This window comes from Odocoileus virginianus, chromosome 6, assembly GCF_023699985.2.
Source record: "Odocoileus virginianus isolate 20LAN1187 ecotype Illinois chromosome 6, Ovbor_1.2, whole genome shotgun sequence".
Classification (NCBI taxonomy): domain Eukaryota; kingdom Metazoa; phylum Chordata; class Mammalia; order Artiodactyla; family Cervidae; genus Odocoileus; species Odocoileus virginianus.
In genome coordinates, this window is record NC_069679.1 from 64,333,208 (window position 1) to 64,356,345 (window position 23,138).

Below are 23,138 nucleotides of genomic sequence, written 5' to 3' on the forward strand. Positions count from 1 at the left end.
GGTCCCCAGAGCTGTACTGTAGCTGGCTGCGTGGAGGTTTAGCCAGCTCCTATGCCAGGGCTCCTGATACATAAAAGCAAAACACACTGCCTGCCCTCAAGGAGCTGCTGGTATGTAGAGGAGAAGGAAGAACATGGAGACGATGAGACCAGGTGGAAAATGCGATCCACGTGGGGCTTGGGCTGGAGGCTGTGCACTAAGTTCTCTTTCTTGTCTCCAGAATGGCAGGCATGATTTTCCATCTTTAGACCTGGGAAGCTGACACCCTCGGCCTGAATGAGCCTCAGTCCAAACCAGGCTGCTGGCCCAGGCTTTGCCAGTTCAGGTGGGTACCTCTTGGTACTTCCATTAAAACAGTTACTGTAAAATAAATGTTGGGATCTGTCTGGTTAGGGCTGGGAAGCTTGATTGAGATGCTGGAGAGAAGACAGGGACTGGGACTTCAAAAAGAACGGGGGACAGGGTAAAAGAGAGAGAGAGAAGAGGAGCAGAAAAGATAGAAACAAGGAAAGCAGTTTAGTGAACAGCCTTTGGCAAACTGCTTCTGGGCATAGTGGCTGAGGGTTCCAGGTGGGAGCTGACCTGGAAGCATGGCTGGGTCATGGAGGGTCCCCGGAGAGAGTGTGCTTAGGTTGGTCACAGACAGGGCAGACTCCGAGCAGTCCAGCCAGGAGGAAATGTCAGCGCCGTGAAAGCAGGCTAAATGTCGGCTCAGCTGAGCCCAAACCATGGAAGGGCTGGCTTCTTCAATGATTAAATATCTGACTTAACAACAAGAGGAGCCCGGCCAGCATGGCCTCGAGGGGATACTCCTGGCGGTTCCTGAGGCTCACAGCATCCAATTCCTTTCCACTTCGTGGCTATTTTGGTGTTAGCAACTCAGACCCTTTATTCGCTTATTCATTCATTCAGCAATTGCTCACTGTACAGTCATTAGGTGCCAGGCTCCGAGTGGAGGTGGGACATTCAAGGACAGGAAAGAGTCCCCTCCTTGGCGCAGACAACTTGATTATAAATATGATAAGCTCTGGAGTCATGTGTAAAGAATTCTATGGAAGCCATCTAAATAAGACTTCTAAGAAGAGGAAAAACACTACAACTGATTATACAAATCCACCATAATAAATATGAAGTTCAAATGTGGCTTATTCGTTCTGGGCCTCTGGGTAAAGTTCCAGGGGGAAAAATCCCCTTATTCTACTGGACCCTTCCCTGATTTCAAGGTCTGCTTCAGCAAAATGCAACTAAACTTTTGATGATACATTGGAAGGAAAGCAATTGAATTTAAGTTGGAACATGTTTAGATTCAACAGAGCCAGCCTCAGCCCCACGCCATGATGCATTCCCTAGAGATCAGACTGGCTCCATAAGAGGCTAACCCTTCCAGTTGTTGTGGAGGGTTTGTCCAAGGGGCTGGGATTTTTTGTCCCTTAAAAGGTAACTGTCTCAAAAAGTCAAAGTCCTTTCTTTCCTTCATCTTTTCTTGTCTTTAAGAATCAAAAGAGTTCATTATGTGGGTGCTGAGACCTGTTTACTTGTGCTCAGCAAAGTGTAAGGAAGAGCTTCTAGCTGGGACATGGAATTTGATTCTAGGCTGCCTACCTGGCATGTGGGTCAGTGCAGATGTAAATCACCCTTGGAGCTCTCCAGTTCTCAACAAATAATGCATATGGGGTCCCTAGATGCTGGAGCTGCAGGTTTAGAGCTCAGGCAGGCAGCCTCCTGGCTGCCTTTTACTTGAAGGCTGGGGTGCAATTGCCTAGGACACTGAGTACCCTGAAACCGTCTGTAGTGTTGAGATGGGGGAAATATTCCAAGAGGCTCATGACTGTTGAGGAGAGGCAGGCCCCAAGGTGGGGAGGATTTCCATCAGCTTGTAGCCCTGGCCAATTCTCATCAACATGCTCCACGCTCACTCCCATCAGGTGCTCAGCAAAGCTGTCTGAGTGCAGGAGAGGGGCGGAGACGAGCAGAACAAGCTGGGCTGGGAACCCTGGGGTGTGGACAGATGAGGAAGACAGTCAAGCATTGGGACTGCTGTCCCCAGGGGACCCAGGCCATCTGCAGGGAACCACTGTGGAAAAGAGGCCTCAGCAAGGCCCTGCCATGGGCCAGATCTTATTTCCAGGGCCCTAACTCTGTCAGTATAAGGCAAGGGGCAAGTTCAACACATGGCCTGACTTGAAACAACCAGAACCTCAGAAAATACTCATCTCCACAACCATCAAACTCAGGGCCTCCATTCCTGCCTATTCCTCTCCCCTCCCTTCCTTGACTCTGGCCATCCTTTTTCTTCTCTAGAAAATTCCCCTTCCTTTCTGCCCAGCAAGCTAGAATCACTGTCTGGGTATTGAGACCAGCTGATCTTTCTTTTACATTCCCCTTCAAAGGTTTAGTTTGAGGTCAAATAAACCCAACACAACTCAAGTATTCTACCTGCTAATGAGTTCATACATGGAAAGTGCTGAAAATCTACCTGGCGCATAGAAAGTTTGCGGTAAATGTGAACTATCATTGTCATCATTGATGCTACTATCATCACTGCCTGCAGGGCCCAGATGCTGCAAGAAGCATGAGACAGGCTCAGTCTCCCCAAAGGCCTCGCAATCTACTTGAGAAAACAAGGCAAAGACCCACTAATAGTTTCATAGCCACCAAGAGATAAAGGGCAGTTCATTTTAATAATACAAAAGCTGTCACAAGGTAATATTGGATTATTATCAGATAAAAGGCACATAGAATAAATGGTCAAGGATCAAAGAGGAGAGAGGTCATTTCTAATTGGATCATTTAAGAAGGGGCTCATGAAGAAAACCATCTTGCACAGGCTGAGGAGGAAGGAGGGGACCCGTGCCATGGGATACATAAAAGGGTGGTGCTTGTTCAAGAGTTGCTGACTAGCTACAGGTAACAAGAAAATACGTGGAAAACAGGTTTTAAATCGGATGTGGAAAGCTTTGAAGGAAAAGCTAAGAAGTTCAGATTTAATCCTAGAGGCTAAAGGACCCACTGAAGTGATGGCAAGATCATTTCCTGAAAAGGGAATTTGGAAAACTCCCAATGATAATAAAACGACAAAACATTTCAGCTTAAATTTAAAAATAATTGGGCAAATTCTATATAAATCTAGAAAGTCTCCAAAGGCTCACCAAAGACTTGAACAAATGGAAAAAAATCACACAAAATTCTTGAATAGGAAAACTCAATATCATAAAGATGTCAATTTATCCTAAATTTATATATTTAATATTATTTTAAAATATATATAATTTAAGTTTCAGGGGAAACTAGAAAAACAACTAGAAAACTCATGATAAAAATAGCTAAGAGAAAAAAAATTTTTTTTTAAAATAGCTAAGAAAATTTCAGAAAAGAGTAATAAAGGTAACCAATCTTCCCAGGTGTTTTTTCTAACAAATATTATAGTATAAAGTTATAATAATGAAACTGTGTGATACTATTATATGGATAAACAAATTAATTGAACAGAAATAGTCCCAAGTATATATAGGCATTTAACATCTGATAAAGGTGGCACTTCAAATATGAAGAGGAAAGATGGATTATTGGGTATAGGGTGCTGATGATAAGATCTCTTCAAGAAACTTAGAGATACCAAGGGAACATTTCATGCAAAGATGGGCTCAATAAAAGACAGAAATGGTATGGACCTAACAGAAGCAGAAGATATTAAGAAGAGGTGGCAAGAATACACAGAAGAACTGTACAAAAAAGATCTTCATGACCCACATAGTCACGATGGTGTGATCACTCAGCTAGAACCAGACATCCTAGAATGTGAAGTCAAGTGGGTCTTGGGAATCTTCACTACTAACAAGCTAGTGGAGGTGATGGAATTCCAGTTGAGCTATTTCAAATCCTAAAAGAGGATGCTGTGAAAATGCTGCACTCAATATGCCAGCAAATTTGGAAAACTCAGCAGTGTCCACAGGACTGGAAAAGGTCAGTTTTCATTCCAATCCCAAAGAATGCTCAAACTACTGCACAAATGCACTCATCTCACACACTAGTAAAGTAATGCTTAAAATTCTCCAACCCAGACTTCAGCAATACCCGAACTGTGAACTTCCAGATGTTCAAGCTGGTTTTAGAAAAGGCAGAGGAACCAGAGAGCAAATTGCCAACATCTGCTGGATCATTGAAAAAGCAAGAGTTCCAGAAAAACATGTATTTCTGCTTTATTGACTATGCCAAAGCCTTTGACCGTGTGTATCACAATAAACTGTGGGAAATTCTGAAAGAGATGGGACTACCAGACCACCTGACCTGCCTCTTGAGAAACCTATGTGCAGGTCAGGAAGCAACAGCTAGAACTGGACATGGAACAACAGATTGGTTCCAAATAGGAAAAGGAGTATGTCAAGGCTGTATATTGTCACCCTGCATATTTAAGTTCTATGCAGAGTACATCATGAGAAACACTGGACTGGATGAAGCACAAGATGGAATCAAGACTGCCGGGAAATATAACCTAAGATATGCAGATAATACCACCCTTATGGCAGAAAGTGAAGAACTAAAGAGCCTCTTGATCCAAGTGAAAGAGGAGAGTGAAAAAATTGGCTTAAAACTCAACATTCAGAAAACCGAGATCACGGCATCTGGTCCCATCACTTCATGGCAGATAGATGGGGAAACAGTGGAAACAGTGACAGACTTTATATTTTGGAGCTCCAAAATCACTGCAGATGGTGATTGCAGCCATGAAATTAAAAGATACTTACTACTTGGAAGCAAAGTTATGATCAACCTAGACAGCATATTAAAAAGCAGAGACATTACTTTGTCAACAAAGGTCCATCTAGTCAAGGCTATGGTTTTTCCAGTAGTCATGTATGGATTTGAGAGTTGGACTATAAAGAAAGCTAAGCGCTGAAGAATTGATGCTTTTGAACTGTGGTGTTGGAGAAGGCTCTTGAGAGTTCCTTGGGCTGCAAGGAGAGCCAACCAGTGAGATCAGTCCTGAGTGTTCACTGGAAGGACTGATGTTGAAGCTGAAACTCTAATACTTTGGCCACCTGATGTGAAGAACTGAACTCATTTGAAAAGACCCTGATGCTGGGAAAGATTGAAGGCAGGAGGAGAAGGGGATGACAGAGGATGAGATGGTTGGATGGCATCACTGACTCAATGAATATGGGTTTGGGTAAACTCCAGGAGTTGGTGATGGACAGGGAGGCCTGGTGTGCTGCGGTCCATGGGGTTGCAAAGAGTCAGATATGACTGAGTGACTGAACTGAACTGAACTGATAAGACTAGGTGACCATCCAGGAAAAATTAAGTTAAATTCACATCTCATACTCTAAGACAAATTTCATTTGGGTCAAAAATTGAAATGTAAAAACAAAACCATAAAAATACCAAAATCAATTATAGTAGAATGTTTTTATGTTAGTATAGGGAAGGGTTTTCTATTCCAACACAAAATCCAAAGCCATAAAATGAAAGACTCAAAGTTCAAATGCATAAAAAATGTTTGTGTGGGATAAATACCATAAGCAAAGTCAAACAAATGAGGCAAAGTATTTGTAACTGACATCACAAAGGGCTAACTTACCTTGTAGGTAAAGAACATCTATAAACTAATGATAAAAAAAGACCAATAATCCAATAGCATAATGAAATAAGAATGTGAACAAAGAGTTAACAGAAAAAAATTATAAAAGTCTCTCAGATGTATAAAAAATTATCCAAGCTACTCATAATAGAAATACAAATTAAAAACATACATACACACATAAACCTAATACACAGTCCTTAATTAGTTTAAACAAACTAATGATAAAAGATATCTTTGAGACAACAGGAAAATGTGAATATTAATTGGGTATTAGATTGTATAAGGGAATTATTCATTTTATTAGGTGTAGTGACAGTATTATAGTTAAGTGGGAAATGCTCTTGTTATTCAGATATTCATGCTAACCTATTATCATAAAATAAGAGTAGAATGTCATGATAACCTTCACTTTACTTTAAAAATATTTCAGCCCCAACATGAACAAGCAAATATGGCCAAGTATTAACAGTTCTTAAATCTAGGTGATAATTCGCTTTACTTTTATCTCTACTTTTTTGCATGTTTGAAAATTTTCATACTAAAAGTACAAAAGTAAAATCAAAGTACATCAAGACACTATGTTTTACTTATCAGATTCACAAAGATCCAAAAGTGTGATAAAATACCATGTTGGCAAGGAAGTGGGGGAGAAAACAGTCATATGTTTTTGGAGAGGGTGTAAAAGGCAATTTGGCAAGATGGATCAGAATTATAATTGTACTTACTTTGGGACCCAGTAATTCCATTTCTAGGGATTTATCCTTCAGATAGACATACATTTGCAAAATGACACATATCAGTTTATTCACTGCATTTTTGGAAATAGTGGAAGATTGAAAACACTCTACATGTCTACCAGTAGAGGACTGGTTACATTAAAATTATATCTAGACCATGGAATATCTGCAAAAAGAATGAGAAGCCCATTTGTGTACTAATATAAAATGATCTTCAAGATACACCAGGTGGGGAGAAAAGGACAATAAGGTACAAAGTAGGTGGGGAAAATCTGAGAAAAACAATATAGACTATTTGCTAATATGTGCAAAAAACATTCCTGGAAAGATACATGAAAAGCTGATAACACTGATTATGGGAAAATAACTGAGTCTGGAGCACTGAGATGGGAATTGTTGTTGCTCAGTTGTGTCTGACCTTTTGTGACCCCATGGACTGCAACACACCAGGCTTCCCTGTCCTTCACTGTCTCCCAGAGTTTGCTCAAATTCATGTCCAGTGTGTGAATGATGCCATCCAATCATCTCATCCTCTGTTGCCTTCTCCTCCTGCCTTCAATCTTTCCCAGCATCAGGGTCTTTTCAAATGAGTCTGCTCTTTGCATCCAAAGGATTGGAGTTTCAGCTTCAGCATCAGTCCTTCCAATGAACATTCAGGACTGATTTCCTTTAGGATGGACTGGTGGATCTCCTTGCAGTCCAAGGGACTCTCAAGGGTCTTCTCCAACACCACAGCTCGAAAGCATCAATTCTTTGGCACTCAGCTTTCTTTATGCACTTCCCTGGTTGCTCAGATGGTAAAGCGTCTACCTACATTGCAGGAGACCTGGGTTCGATCCCTGGGTCAGGAAGATTCCCCTGGAGAAGGAAATAGCAACCCACTCCAGTATTCATGCCTGGAAAATCCCGTGGACCGAGGAGCCTGGGGGCTACAGTCCATGGGGTTGCAAAGAGTCGGACACGACTGAGCGACTTCACTTTCAGTTTCTTTCACTTTCTTTATAGTCCAACTCTCACATCCATACATGACTACTGGAAAAACCATAGCTTTGACTAGACTGACCTTTGTTGACAAAGTAATGTCTCTGCTTTTTAATATGCTGTCTAGGTTGGCCATAGCTTTTCTTCCAAGGAGTAAGTGTCTTTTAATTTCATGGCTGCAGTCACCATCTGCCCCCCCCCCCCGCCCAAATGTGTGTCACTGTTTCCATTGTTTCCCCATCTATTTGCCATGAAGTGATGGGACCAGATGCCATGGTCTTAGCTTTCTGACTGTTGAGTTTTAAGCCAACTTTTTCACTCCCCTCTTTCACTTGCATCAAGAGGCTCTTTAGTTCTTCTTTGTTTTCTACCATAAGGGTGGTGTCATCTGCGTATCTGAGATTATTGATATTTCTCCCGGCAATCTTGATTCCAGCTTGTGCTTCTTCCAGCTCGGCATTTCACATGATGTACTCTGCACAGGAGTTAAATAAGCAGGGTGAAAATATACAGTCTTGACGTACTCCTTTCCCGATTGGGAACCAGTCTTTGTTCCATGTCCAGTTCTAACTGTTGCTTTCTGACCTGCATACAGATTTCTTAGGAGTCAGGTAAGGTGGTCCATCTATTTATTCCTGCTATGGCTTCCTATAAAATTCCTTGACTGTTTCATGTCTCTCTCTCTTATCTCTGTTAGAAACCTGCTCTCAAAAGTAGAAAATAAAAAAAATTTAAAAAGTAGAGAATAGTAGCCTAAATATCCAATGGGAGATTATTTAATGATTTTGGCACATTTATATATATGTATAAAGTGGAAGAACTTCCAATAGCAAGAAAAGATATTATAATATATTTTAAGGGAAAATTCAGATTATAAAACTACCTGTATAATATAAAACTACAATATAATATTTTAGACCTATATACATAGATTCATAGAAAAAAGCTAATGATATACTATATTATAGCTGGGTGTTAAGACTCTGGGTGACACTTTGTTTTGCTTATCTATGTTTACTAAAATGTCTGCAATGGACATACATAACTTTTATAATAAGAAACAACAGATGTCATAAAGAAAAATGGGACATAGAACTCAAAGCCCAAAGAACAAATGACTGATTAAAAGTCAAGATGTATCCTTCTTAAGGAAGTCTGAATTTTCACCAGTGCATGGCTTTAAGCTATGGGTAAAGCTAGGTGGTCAGAAAGGCAAGTGGGAGAAAGGGTACCAAGGGAGGCCATGGATCAATAGCCTGGGCCTGGAAATAAGCATTTACTCTTTTTGCAGGTTTACAAAGGGATTTCCCTCCATTTCATGCCAGGAAGCCAAGAGCTTATAGAACCTGAGAGAGGGATATCTGAACTTGTGACAAACCCCAATGGTATAGATACCAACCTATTATAAAGCCTAGCATGGGGCAGACTCTCAGGGATATGTCATAAACCATCCTGCTGGCACAAATTCTACCCTTCCTGTTTAGTTTGGGGAGGAATTGTTCTTTCCGCCAACCAACTTTCATCATACTGGTATTATGAACAGCTTGGGTACAGTTCTTCTGCCCATAAGGATTTCAAAGCCAACTAGGGCTGATCCTAAGAGAAAACTTAAAGATGCTTACTACACATGCCAATGCATATTTGAATATATACAGATTCCTTTAAATGCAAGAATAAAGCACACAAGACTGACTCTAAAAGTGAGCAGAGTTAAACACTAAGATGCTGGTTAAATAGATCTGGCTACATTAACACAAAGGAAGACTATAAAGCCATGAAAATGATAATCTGCATATTTACAGGCATGAAGATATTCATAATATATTTCTCAGTGAAAAACAGTCTAAGATTATAGATGATGTTTATATTTATACATATATATACAGTCTATGTATATGTATAAATACAAAAATGTATCCATAGACATTACAGTATCTATATGGGGTATTCACAAATGTCTATACTTTCTTTTTAATCAGTTTTTCTAATCTTTTCTACACTAAATACATATTCTTATGTAATAGAAATGTTTAAAGATATAAATCACTCTAATTTTAAAATATAAAAGAGGATTTTTATGTATTTTTTAATAAAATAGGGTTTTTATATATTATAGGAAAAGTTTAAATTTAAAATATTTCATGTGAACAAATGAAGCCACCAGTCTTCCCTGGTGGCTTAGGTGGTAAAGAATCTGCCGGCAATATGGGAGACCTGGGTTTGATCCCTGGGTTGGGAAGATCCCCTGGAGGAGGGCATGTCAACCCACTCCAGTAGTCTTGCCTGGAGAATCCCCAGGGACAGAGGAGCCTGGCAGGCTACAGCCCATGGGGTGGCAAAGAATTGGACATGACTGAGTGACTAAGCACAGCACAGCATGTGAAGAAGGCTAGTTTTGATCCAGGGCTTGAAGATGATAATACTTCTAGAATGGCAGGGAAGGAAGGAGGAGTTTCTGGTGGAACCTTGCAAACCCAAATGTGTATGTGCATATGTACATGAAGGTATATGTGTGCATGCTTTTGGGGTGAGGGTGAGAAGAGTTTATCAGAGCAAAGAAGTCAAAGGACAGTCTACGGAAACTGAACTTTTTACTCCAGGAAAGGAAGAGCCAGATAGTGATACCTCACTAAAAATTTGCTGCAGGAGAAAGATTCTAACCACCCTGCATAAATGGGATTGGACAAGGGAGAGGCTGGAGCCCAGGAAAGTCGCTCAGAGGCAGCAGCAAAAGTCTGTCTGATGTGCCGAGGCCTCACTGACATGTGAACTATGGGAATGAAATGACAGGAGATGATCTGGACAACATCACAGGACAAGGGGAAGCTGGCCCTGGCAGGTGACAGCATTTGGAGGCTGTAAGACAGAAGTAAAAATGAGTTCAGGGTTTTGATTAAAGAGGCTCAAGAGGCTGGTGGTGGAAGGAAACGTGGGAAGAGATGTCTCAGATGGAGTGCCGAGGAGGAGATAATGCAGACCTGAAGGACATTCAAGTGCTGTCGCCTCAGCAGTAGAGGGCTGATCTTAATAGCCTGGGATTCTAGGCTTGTCCTGGCCCTTCCTGCTGTGGGACTTCCCTAATCTAGAAAGGGGAGGGTAATAGTTACACCTTGCCAACTTCAGAGTGGTTGAAGGGCCAGTGAGATCTAGATAAAAAGCACCTAGAACACGAAGCAGCTGAACAAACACCAAGCACTGCTGTCATGCACGCAGGTGGTGGCTGTGTGGAGAGAGGATACTTGCTGAGAACATGAGGCCGCAGAAGTCAAAGACGGTCCAGGATTTGGCCTCAGCCTAGCTGTTAATGAACATAGAGAATTTCCGGAGAGCCCACTGATTTACTGAAAAGGGTCGATTCCCTTCCCCCAAGCCAGGAGCCAAAGCTTTGAGGTTCAGGGTAAAGACACATGGTCAGCCCTGCCTCAGGGAGCGTCTCCCCAGGTTCTGAGCTGGAAAGTCCTTCTGCGATGTCTGGTTCAAGCCCCTTACAGTAAGGTGAGGAAACCGAGGCCTGGAGGAGCAGGAAAGTAAGTTGGCTGAGGTCACCACACTGGGGAGTCTGTGATGGCAATAGGACAGAAGAATTATGTGGTGGGGACGAACCACTTTCCTGCTCCCAGTGGCCACCAAGCTGACTCTCCTCGCCACCTTCTCTTTCTTGGACATTTGTGGAGCCTCTCCATAACCTGTTCTCCCCCTTGAGGCTAGAGTGATCTTTCAAAGCTAAATGTAACCACATCACTTCTTTGTGGTGGGTTGGGATACATGCTGACGGGTTGGGAGCAGCACCATCTGTCTATCAGGCCCTTTCCTGAAGGCCACAGCCTTTGTCCTGAAAGCCTACAGCTCTTCCTGCTGAAATTCCCACCCTTTGACCCTTCAACTCTGCCGGTCCTTTGCAAGCAATCCCCTCATAAACATCACCACTATGAGTTACCTGCTGCTTCCTGCCAGGACCCTGAAGATACCCAGGGCCTGGAAGGTCCCTGGTGACTTGGTTCTTACCTGCCCCTCCTATCTCCACTCACTCATCCCACACTCTTATTCAAACAAGCCCCCACTCCTCCTTGGATGCATTATAAGCTGTGGGTTATGTTATAAATGCACAACTCCTAGTAAGCCTTCATAGCATTTATCCTAATTTGTCATGACATACCTGTCTATGTGTACAAAGACACGTGTGGTTTTTTTTTTTTAAATTTTTAATTGGGAGATAATTGCTTTACAATGTTGTGCTGGCCTCTGCCATACAGCAACATGAATCAGCCATAGGAATACATGTGTCCCCTCTCTCCTGAACCTCTCCCCCCACCTCCCACACCCATCTCACCCCTCCAGGCTGTCACAGAGCACTGGGTTGAGCTCCTTGTGACGTACAGAAAATTCCCACTGAGCTATCTATTTTACATGCGGTAATATGTATGTTTCAAGGCTACTCTCTCATGTGTGACTATTTGATCAATTTCCTTCTCATTAGACTGTAGAAGGAGACTCCCTGGTTGATCCAGTTTTCAGAGTCTGAAGGCCTAAAGGGTTTGGAAACAAAATGCTGCCAGAGACTCAGCTACCGGCCTCCCTGTCATTCTTTCTCTGTGACAAGATATAAAGGGAAAATGAACAATTGCTACAGTTGCTCTGAAAATGACACGCTTGGCACCTCTTCAGCCAAGCAGCAGGCAGGGGCTGCCCCGTGGGGGTAGAGGGGCGGGATTGTCAGCCGCTCCCAGGAGCCAGAAGCACAGGCAAGGCCTGGTGTCAGGACCTGCCTTTGGGAACGAAGCTGACAGCTCACAGGAATGGCCTAAAGATGGAGGAAGCTATTAACATGGCTCACTCAGACTGCACACCACGGGGAGGGAACAGCGTCTCATTATTAACCTCGGTGTATTAATATTTGATAAAGCATCTTCATGATGATAGATAGCAGTCACCCAGAGAAGGGGAAGAGCTGCAGTTCTGCAAAGCATTCTCAGAGAGGAAGAACAGCTTTTATTGAGAGGGGATGATGGGAGAAAGTGTTATGTCCTGGGCAGGAGAAAACTGCCCTGACCACATAGCGCAGTCGGCACGATGGGCTCTCTCGTAGGTTGGGCTGCACAGGTAACCGGCAGGCTTCTCTGCACAGTCGCTTGTCTCAGGGGAAGGAGGAGGACTCACAATGGCTGACCTCCAAGAGAAAGCTGCTGAACCATTTTTTTTTCCTTCTGACAGTACATTAGAATGATGGCTGATGATTAAAGATATTTCCGTGAATAGTACATCTTCCCAATATGTGGTCTCTAAATAGAACTCCATTCCACGTTTTGAAATCGGAGAAGAAAACATCTTAAAAAGCTCTCACTAATGACACCACCTTTGTTCTCACAGGTAGCTTAAGAGAGACATTTGGGCTGTGCACAATGATGGATGCCTTTTGGTCTCCAGCAGCTGCTTTTGAAATTGTCATCTTACCAGGCTGCCAAGAAGTTGCTGAACCCTCCTGGCACAACCGTAGTGAAACCTTGCTTTCTGAAAGAAATCATTCACCCTCTGGATACAAAGCCCTTCTCAGGCAACCAAGGCACCTGGGCTCAGCATCATCCTGGGGCAGGTGGGGAAAGGGGAAGGTGGGAGGAGGCCAGGCATCACTTTTTGCCACCAAGATCAGGCAGGAATCCACAGCACCCTCCCCGGGGAGTGTCTGGGGTGTCATGGCCAGTGGGTGGGGACCCCTGTGTCCGAGGACCACTCTCCTGAGGCTCTGATGGAGCTGGCTACAGACCTTAACCTTGGGGCCTGGTTCAGTGGGTCTGAAAGACGTTCCAGGTTCCAAGTGGAGCAACCGTATGCTTCAGAGCACAGGGACACAGCCTGCGGGGCACCTGATGCCCTGTTGCGTTCTCTGAATCATCCTTGACCAACCTCATCATCGGCCTCACCTCACTTCTAGTAAGAAGGCGACAAAGAGAGAACGCGGGAAGGAAGCACGTCTCTAGTTCGAAACATCACTTGCATTCCGATTTAGAGGCAAAAGCAGAGTGGGCTACACAGTTTCATGCACTTGGTCTTAAAAGGGAGGCTCTGTGTAGTCTGTCCCGTAGTAAGTGTTCAATGAGCCAAAGAAGCGGAGGAAGGACATGTCGGTCCTCCCCTTCCCAGAGCCTCCTCGGAGGCCCCAGTCTGCTCTCTGCATCACCGCCGTCCAGATGTCTCTGCACCGAGGAGCTGGAAGTTACACAGCGGGCGGCGCTTGAGAGGCGGGGAAGCTGAGCTGTGTGCTAAGACAGGCAGGGGGCGTGGGGAGGAGGTTAAGGCACAGGTATCTCTTCTCAGGGCACCTTTCTGCTGCTTTCCTCCACTCCCAGCCCCCTAGCTGGGTCTTATCTGCCCCGAGGCAGCGACTTCATCCAAATCTCAGGGTTACACAATCAAGTGCAAGGGTGTGTGCAGCGCAGAGGCCTCCTCGGCACGAGGAGGGAGGGCACAGACAGCGGGCGTTCGGGCCAGAAATTCCCCACAGCCTGCAGTCCCTCCTCCAGACCGCAAGTGTTTACCCAATGGCGCCCAGGGTGAAGGACAGGAAATGGGGTGAGTGACAGTGAGGTGGCTCGGGGAGACACAAAGCCTGGAACCTCTTGGAGGGATGCGAACTCGGGCTCTCCAGCTGCCTTCCTGCCTCCAGGCTTTCAAGGCAAGTCCCACAAGCAGGCAGGTGCCAGACGCAGGCATCAAAGCAGAGGACGGCCTCCTATTCGGGAAGAAGCCTCAGGAGTCACCCACCACCGAACCTCAAGAGGCGCTGCCAGCTTTAGAGGCCAACACTAAGAGCAGCATTTGCCTGGGGACCTCCCGGGCTTCCAAACCTCCCCTTGCATCGCCAAGGTCAAATCCATCCCCATCCAGGAGCCTCCTGCAGCATCTTCCTACCCACCTCCCCCTGTGCTTTAGTCAGGCTGATCCAGTTTCAAATGCAGAGTAATTCATTCTGGAGAGAAGTCAGGTATCTGTATACCAACGTGGAGGTTTCCAGGCAGAATATCCAGATGGCTTGTTTATTTTGACTCCAGGAGGAAGAGCTGGGAATGATTTGAAAGGCAGGAGAGAGACTGTCTTCTCTGGCGCTTTGAGGAAGGTGACTTAGGAGGCAGAATAGACGGAGTCCACTTAACCAAATGCAAGTCTTCTAACCACGGGTCTCTAAGTCGGGAGGGACCAGGAGGCGCCGCCACACTAAAGAAGGCATCTAACAAGGCCGCATGGCCCTTGGTTTCTCGGGTCCTCCCATCACCCAGCTAATGGCAGAGATGCACCTGGGATCCAGGTGTGCTGAGAAGAAAGTGCTGCACAGCAGGGAGTGTCGCCCCCATGGCCACTGGGTCCCTGGGGGCCAAGCCAAGAGCTCCAGGCACAAGCATTAGCCTAATTTCACTGGTTCCTGGCTCCTTTTCAGACCCAACCCTTCTAAGACAAAGTGGGGTGGGGGTTAAGAGGGAAGAAAATGGCCCTGGAACAGGCCAAGGTAACTGGGACATTGTCTGGACTGATGATCTCAAATATTTGAAGTTGGGAGAAGACAAGGGACAGAAAGATAATATTCCTGGGAGTCCCCTGATAGCCGAGTGGTTAGGCTTTCACTGCTGAGGGCCTGGGTTCAATCCTCGGTCAGGGAACTAAGACCCCACAAGCCACTGTGCTAGGAAAAAAAATACCATTCCCAAGTAAATTTCCTGTAAATACTAATATTCATCCAGGAATTTAATTAATAAAAAAACTTTCATAAACCTTATCTTACTTGATCTTCGCAACAACCTTGGGAAAATACTACAGTCTTCATTTGGTAAAACAGGAGAATGATTGAACTGTCCTCCATGGCGGTAGCCTCAATGGTGGAGCCAGGACCTGAATCTAGGTCTTGTGACATTTTCCTCCTCACTCCAAGACCTTCAATTTCAGATGGAAAAGGCCAGGCCAACCTCTCCAGCCCCATCATGTATACCCACGAAGCAGATCACCACCATCTTAAAAGAAAAACAGGGCTGCATGCCTTCCTTGCAGTAATACACCTAGGAGTGGGGGAGTGGCCATGGAGAATGCAGAAATGGTGGTGACCAAAGGCAGCTTCAGCTCCCTCTGCCTCTTTGGAGAGGCCAACCGCTGCCTAGACTGCCAGTGCTGCCAAAGACAGGACTGAAGAGAAAAACATCAAGAAGTTAAAACCGGTGGGGATCTGGGTGTGGGAGGCTATTGCTCCCTGCTTCTGCTCCGCCCACCCACCAGAATGGTCATTTCGGCCACTCTACCTGGGACCTTCTCAAAGCTTTAGTTTCTCCAACAGATCACTCAGAGTAGACTCTCAGGAAAGGAAAGTCAGTTAACTTGTTAGGGTTTTATTTGTTTAAAAAAAAACTCTGAATAGACCCCAAACTTGTGTGTTTACTTGCTAGCCAGATGTTCTAAATGGCTAAGATCCATGCATGTAACTCTATACTCTGTGATTCTACTCCTCCTGGGCGGCCTTCAGATGCTCTGATAGAGGAGATGCACACTTTCAGTGAGGAATACACAGGCTGAAGGATGCTCTTTCCCGATCAACCGGCTCAACTTACTTCCACCAGTTTCCCAGGCTGTGCATCAATCAGACCAGGCTGCCATACCTATCAGCCAACGGGACCAGCTCTAAGCCCATTGTCCTGAGAGCCACACACACCCTTCAGTCCTCAGCCCAAGGACCACCTCTTCCACAAACAAGTCCCTGATTCTCCCTGTGTCTCCCGCTTTGTTCCCTCATGGCTATTTAATTATGTGTCTTTCCCATAGTTCTTCTCTAATTCTAGTCTTGCTAATTAATTATGAACATCATTTATTTCCCTAATAGATCATAAACTCCTCAGAGACAGATACTATGTTGAATCCAATTCTATGCTCCCCCTATCCACGTTCATGTCTGGGTAGGGGTTCGGCTTTGCACATAGTAGGAATACGATTGATAATGGTTAAAATGGAATTTACCCCGGTTTCTTCAAAAACAGGCTAACTGTGAAACACAAAAGACAGCCCCACCCCTCAAGCTGCCCTTTGACAAACTTTATGGAGTATGGTACCCTCTCCCCCCAGTTGTATCTCAGGGTCACTGCAGCCAGTCCTAGCCAGCACAAGACACAAAGAAAGTCAAACCAGAAGGGCAAAGGCAAGGGCTTTAGGTTTGGTTATTTAAAGAGGTTAAAATTACATAGGCAAAAGCAAGGGACTGGTGCTGTTACACATTGCCAAGGAAAACCAAGGAAGGATTTTGTGGGGTCAGGGGTGGTGAGGAGGAAAGGAGGGAAGAAAGGGAGTTTCCTGCAAAGAGCAAGGACCAAATGGGTGATGGCTGAAACCTGAAAAGATTCCCCACCATCACAAGGAGTGAGACACACCATCCCTTTTACAGGGATGGGAAGCCCGGACACTGCTGAGGTGAGCTGTCATCATGGTCTCAGAGGGGCCCTGCTCATGCCTCAATATGCTGGAGACCTGGGCACCCGGGAGCAGAATGCGGGGAGGGAAGGTGGAAGAGAACTACCAGGAACCTCAGAGAGGGCCATGAGCACTGGCAGAGGGAGAATCACCCCAGAGAGTGCTCACGGGAACGGCTGTGCGCTTCGTACCAGGCGGAAGATGGAACAACCAATGTCGGGGAAACAAGTCTGATCTGGGCCAGTCACTGATGCAGCAGGTGAAGGAATCCACCCCTTTCCTGGGATAAAGCCACACATACCACCCCCCACCCCCTCAACCACCACAGGACCTAAGCTTTCTTTATTGGTTGAGGACTTAGGGTCAGACCACAGCTACCCTGGGACAGGCTCCAGGGAGGCCACAGTCACAGTGATTGGTGGGGGAAAAAAAAATCTCAGAATCAAATCTCAGCCAGCAGGGGAAAGAGAAGCCATTTCTACTAGAGATTTGAAGATCTCTCTCTGCCTCTCCCTCTCCCTCCCTCCCTCCCCACCCCACACACAGACATACATCTATTATGAACCTAAGTAAAAATCTAATTCCAGTTTAAGTATAAGAGGTTGAGTCCAGAAAATCCTCCTCTCTGAGGCAGTGTGGGGAAGATCTTATCTGTTCTCCATTTCCTATCGAATCACCCTTTTTCCTTTTGGGGCCACAGAGGAGATGATGAGAATCTCCCTATCCAGGGCCAGGCAGGAGATCGAGATACAGAATGAGGCCCATGCCCCTCTGCCCAGCTGACCCACCCCTCACAGGCTCTTTCGCTCAGACCTCCTCTTTAATTCTGAGTGCAGCCACAGGTCATTCAGGGCAGAGGACAGGGCCCACCTGGCACCACTTCCGGCCTGGAAGAAAGTGGAGGACACGTGGGGGGAGGGGCTGCCTGCCCTGTGCTCACTCCCAAGGGGCCCTGGCCTCTGAGCCACGTGGCCACGTCTCCATCACCTCCCTGCCAGGGCTCACGCCAACACACCCAGGGGATTCATCACAGGCGGGAGGGCGGTGAACCTCGGGATTAGGAGAGCGGCTGTCCTAACCCCCATGGCCCCAAAGAGTACCTGCCAAGGCCTTGATCCGGGACCTCTCAAAGAGCCTGGCTGAGCTGTTGTCATTATCCAGCTCATCATCCGGGCCGTCCCAGCGGGCATTGATCCGGCTGTACGGTGGCTGGTTGCCCACGTTTTCAAGCTCCGTGGCTGATGTCATGTCAGCAGGCTGTCCGCAGCTACGCCTGCCTCAGTCTTCATGGAAGGGTCCCTGGGGGGTGGGGACAGTAACACAGTCAGAGGGTTAGCACCCAGCCCCTCGGACTTTGTCTCAGGGGAAACTTATTTGGAGCGGCCGACAGGAGCAGATCCTTGTGGGAGCAGCACAGGGTGCCCTGTGCCTGGCCATGCTTCCTACCCGGGGTCACGGGGTCACCAGGTAGAAAATATTGCTGCAGCAGCAACAGTAACCGGGACGGTGCCAGGGGGGACAGAGGGTTGCAGGCAGCAAGGGTCAGGATGGCCAGCAGGTGGAGATGTTGGATGCAGCAAGCCTGCTTCCTCCAAACCCGCTGCTACGGCCAGAGAGGCGGGGGCTCTCCTGGGAGCCAGAGGCTGGCCAGGACGAACTGGGCAGAGCAGCGCTACCCTGTGACCTGGGGACCCAACCTGGAGGGGAGGTGGGGACAGGGCAGGAGAGGGAGAAGCTGGGAGCTGGTGGAGTCTGACTCAAACGTGAATCAGGAGGGAGAGAGGCAAGCATGAGCTCTGAGATGCCACCAGTGCCACCAGCCCGGAAGCTGCGCTGGGGAACGTCAACTCCTCCCAGAGGCTCCCAAGAGCTCTCCGAGTTCTTGGCCTGCAGCCAATAGTCAGAAAGCTGGCTCTTGCTTTTTCCTTCTCTGAAGTGTGCCCAGGTGCTTGGACAAGCTCTCTGGTTGCATCTTGGGACACACCATGGAGCCAGACCAGCCTGTTGTCCCTTCGAGGCTGTCAGCATGATGGTGGGGTGGGGTGGCGAGGGGATCCCACAGACAACAAAGCTGTGTGTGTTCATCCATGCTATGCACACGGGCGGCAGGAGCACTGGGTCCTCACTCGCCTGTCAAGTATCACGTTCATACTTTCATTCATGATTAATTCACATATGCGCCAAGTCCCTATGAGGTGGGGGGTGATATGCCAGGCATAGCATCTTATGAGTGAGACAGAAGGGCCCTGTCCTCATGGAGCTTATATCCTGGCAGCAAGCAGGATGATTAAAGCAGCAAGTACAATAAGGTGTGATGCTGTGCCACGCTGGGAAAGAACAGGGTAGCATGATGCTGGACGCTGGGTGTCAGGGGAAAGAGAGTTTAAGTGGGTTCCTAGAGGAAGCTTGGAGGCTTCCTATAAAGGGAAGATGGAAAGGCATGAGTCCCAAAAAAAGGTATAAAGAGCAGGTGCAAAGTTCTGACAGTGAGAAAGGGTGTGGCAAAATTTAGCAATCTTATGATGTAGCTGGAGGATGAGGGCAAGGTCAGGAGAGAAGGTCAGGGAGAGGGAGGCTAGAGCAGCCAAGCTGGGACCTGATGTCCTGGGCTTGTGAAGCAAGACGGGCTTCCCTTCAGTCTTAACTGCCTAACCTGTACCTGTGCTTCAGTCATCCCCCCAGGGAGCTTAAGGGACTCCAAGATCAAGTCTGTAAAAGAGAACAGGGAGCCCGGAGCCTTCCTATCCAAGAAGACAAAAGGGGGCGGGGGTGGGGAGGCTGTGAGGCAGACAGATGACAAGTGTTGACAACTAGTGAGCTGTGAGGTAAGCCACTCCCTCCAGGAGCGCGCACACGTGCACACACACACACAGTCAACCAACACACACACGCAGCCACCCAAGCAGATGCGTGCCTGAGGAAGAAATGAAGCAAGCTAACCAGCCCAAGCATCGCTGCAGCACCAGGGCCCTTGTTTTTCAGACAGAATCCCTTCAGGCTCTTTTTCCCTCATCTGACTAATCAATCCCACCACATCCCTTTGAGCTAAGACTGGAGCCTGAGTTACCCACCCTAATTGTGCAAGGGAGAAAACCAGGGCCTGCTAGGATGAGGCCTCCCCAAGGTCATCTAGGGAATGACTGCTGTTGGCTGGGAAGGAGGCCAGGCTGGGAAGGGGCCGCTGTACCCCCTTTGAGCGGGCAGGTGGATTTTAAAGAAGAAGGTGAGGAAAGAACATGGCCCAAGGGGCAGAGGGCACTCCTCAGCTTCCAGAGCTTGCCAAGATATTTGCTACTGGGGGAGGGGAGGGTAAAGGTGGGGGAGTCAGCCATCACCCCACCAGGTCTGCCCTGTGATTCCAGACCTGGAACCCAGAACACTCTTGTCTGTTCTGACAACCTTGTCTCTTCCCCAGTCAGGTGTGTTGTTTCAGGGTTGAGATGTCCCACTCAGCTGGCCGGGCAGAGATGGCTGGGAGGGACCCCTTAGGGGACATCACCAGCAGCTCGGAGCTGTGAGCGGGGCGGGACCAACAGGCTGATCATCTGAGCTGGGCTGAGCTGCCAGACGCACGCGGGGGGATGAGATCAGATCCTGCGTGCAGGAGGTAACCGGACCCTGGCTCTCCTCATCTCGGGCTATTTTTAAGAGTGGCTGAGCTGAGCGAGGCCCAGGCTGGCCGTGGGGCCTGGGGAGTGAGATTACCTTTGCCGTGGCTCCGTAAATAAGTCTGCCCCAGAAAGATGAGCCTGAGCGGGCAGACCAGCAGGCTGGGCGTTCAAGACAAGATTGATGGCCCTGGGTGCAGAGGAGCAGCCACTCGACAGCCATTCATCCTGCTTAAACCCGCCCTGCCGCCTGCGACCGGAGCTCGGGGGAGGTAGCAGCCAGGCAGCGGCTCTGCCGGGAACGTGAAAAAACACATGTGCGTGTCTAAATACACAACTCAAGGTGGTTTTTCTTTTTTCTTCAGAAGGATCAGATCCCCAAAGACAAATACCAAGGAAAGAGACTCAGAAACTAAAGAAAGGCCCTCTTCCTCTGCCTCCCCAGCCTTGCCCACCCCAGTGGCCTGCCCAGATGGCATCCCACCAGGGCCAAGGGGGTAGGGGTGGGCTGATGTGCTCAGCGGCCAGGAGAGAATCCTGGTGTGAGAGGCAGGAGAAGAAAATAAGGAAAAAAAGGAAAGCTACAGATGGTGATTCCAGGAAAACAAAGCAAAACTCGCCTGAAAACAAATTCAACCCAGGGTCACCCATAACCGCTGCAATGTCCCCTGCACCACGGGACCACCATGGTGCACCAGAAACTACCATGACTGAAAAGAATAGTATACGCTGGGGGCACATGGTGGGAACACCTAACCAATGTGGGGCCATGAAAATGACATTCAAATTGGTCTTGGAGGGGAAGATGGAGCTGAGGCGATTCACTCGTGTTTTTAAGGACATGAGTAATTTCTGCCGTCAGACTGGCCTTTCATGAGTATGTTAGTTACTCAGTTGTGTCCAACTCTTTGTGACCCCATGGACTGTGGCTCACCAGGCTCCTCTGTCCATGGAATTCTCCAGGCAAGAATACTGGAGTCGATAGCCATTCCCTTCTCCAGGGGATCTTCCTGACCCAGGGACTGAACCTGGGTCTCCCACATTTCAGGCAGATTCTTTACCATCTAAGCCCTAAGTATGGCGGACAGCAATTAAATGGCTAAAAACAGGCCCCAAACTGCACCTCACTTCCCTGCCAGCAAATCCAGGAAAAAAAGATCTAAGAAGTAGTTCCATGTCCATCTACTCCCTAGTTTACTCTGAAGCCCCCTAGAAGTCCTTCTCATGACCCACCACCAGGGCCTCGTCAGAGTGTAGGTGGGTCTTCTCTGGTCTGTGTCCAGGAGAACCCGCCTTCCCTGTCCATCTACCGGCCTGACAAGCAGCTGAGCAAGTCTGCCTCCAAAACCACAATCTGAGGCTCAGCCTCACATGGAGGCTTCTGTCACCCCATGACTCCAGGATACACTTTGAGTGGGATGGGATGGGTCGCTAGAAAACTTGCCCACAGCTCTGAACTGAAAAGCTCATGCGATTACACAGCACACTCACTTGCATAACGAGCGCCTGCCTGGGAAATGGATTTCACAATATCACTGATGCAACCCGCAGCTCCACCCTTTTCTGGTGTGCCTAGGCACCATCTGCTTTTGAGATCAGGTGTTAGGCCTCGGAATTTCAACCCCATGTGCTATGTCCTGTTAATCCCTGGAGTAGGTAGCAACCCAGGAAGTGGCTGTCATGGTAGCTGAGCAGAAGACGACGGATGCTTTTTTCTTTCTCTCTGCACCCCATCTCCTCTTTCCTGGACCACACAAATATGAGCAGTAACAAAGCCCAGGTGTGAGAAATGGAAGAAATACAGGCTGATGCTGTGTTTCCTTAGCAGGGTCATGGGTACAGGCTATTGCAATAGCTTAAATACAGTCTTCCATAAGTAGAGATCTTAGATTCTCTCTCTGTTTGTCTTTAGCTATAAGATTTGACCCCTTACTTGCTTCCTATTTTGTCCTGCCCCTTTATGTTACTTCTAGCCTGCTCTTAATGTGTTTTGGCACCATGCCAACCCAGGTCAGAAGAGTATATCCTAAAGTTTCCCTGGAACCTTCCTGCCAATGCTTTTTACCAAAACAGAACATTCCTCTACTCCCTTTGATCGTAATCTCACTGCATAGTCACAGACACCTTAAAGAATAAATACATAAACACTCACTAAAACAGCACAAGAACCAGTGAGAGGCCCAGTGCAGAATACTCTAAATCTATCTCCACCCCCACTCGCCTCCCCATCCCCCAGCTCCAGTCTGGCACCTCCCTCTGTCTAGCAGACGTCTCCACCTAGAAATTACGGCTCAGTCTCAGTATGGCTGAGGCTGAGCCCACGGCTCCCAGCACAGCAGAGCAGGGGAGTTTTGGTTCCATGGGGTAACAGTGAGGCCCAGACAAGTGTACCACCTGTGGATGACCATTCCTGCCTCTGGACATCACCAGCTGTGTCTGGGCCAAGCTGCTGCCTCTCCTCACAGCATGCTCTGCTTTCCCACATTCCACAGCTCCCATCCCAACCCAGCCTGGCTGCCAGTTCATCATTAGCAGGGTATGGTTTGGGGGTTCTTAAAGTCTCAAGATTTCTCTCCATGGTGGCCACCATCAAGGATCCCCATCTATCTGCAACATCCTGGCCATTCTGGTCCACTACTGTTTGGTAAGGCTTTGCCCAGACCCTTCTGCTCCAGTTTCTATCAACAGGCAGGGACTTCAGGCCCACATGTCACAACTTGCCCATCTTCATCATGGAAAAATTTCCTACTAAGAACTGGCTTCAGTCATGCTGCAGCTGCTTGGATGGGGGAGGAG

The 23,138-nt window shown here is 47.3% G+C and overlaps 1 protein-coding gene across 1 annotated transcript in view; it reads right to left on the reverse strand.

Moving 5' to 3' along the window:
* Positions 1 to 23,138, reverse strand: part of SPTB (spectrin beta, erythrocytic) — a 126,895-nt gene that overhangs the window by 50,789 nt on the left and 52,968 nt on the right. Inside the window, exon 2 of the mRNA XM_070469485.1 lies at positions 17,835 to 18,033. Within this exon, the coding sequence (XP_070325586.1) occupies positions 17,835 to 17,982 (148 nt within the window). The 5' untranslated portion in view covers positions 17,983 to 18,033. The remainder of the gene's footprint in view (positions 1 to 17,834; positions 18,034 to 23,138) is intronic.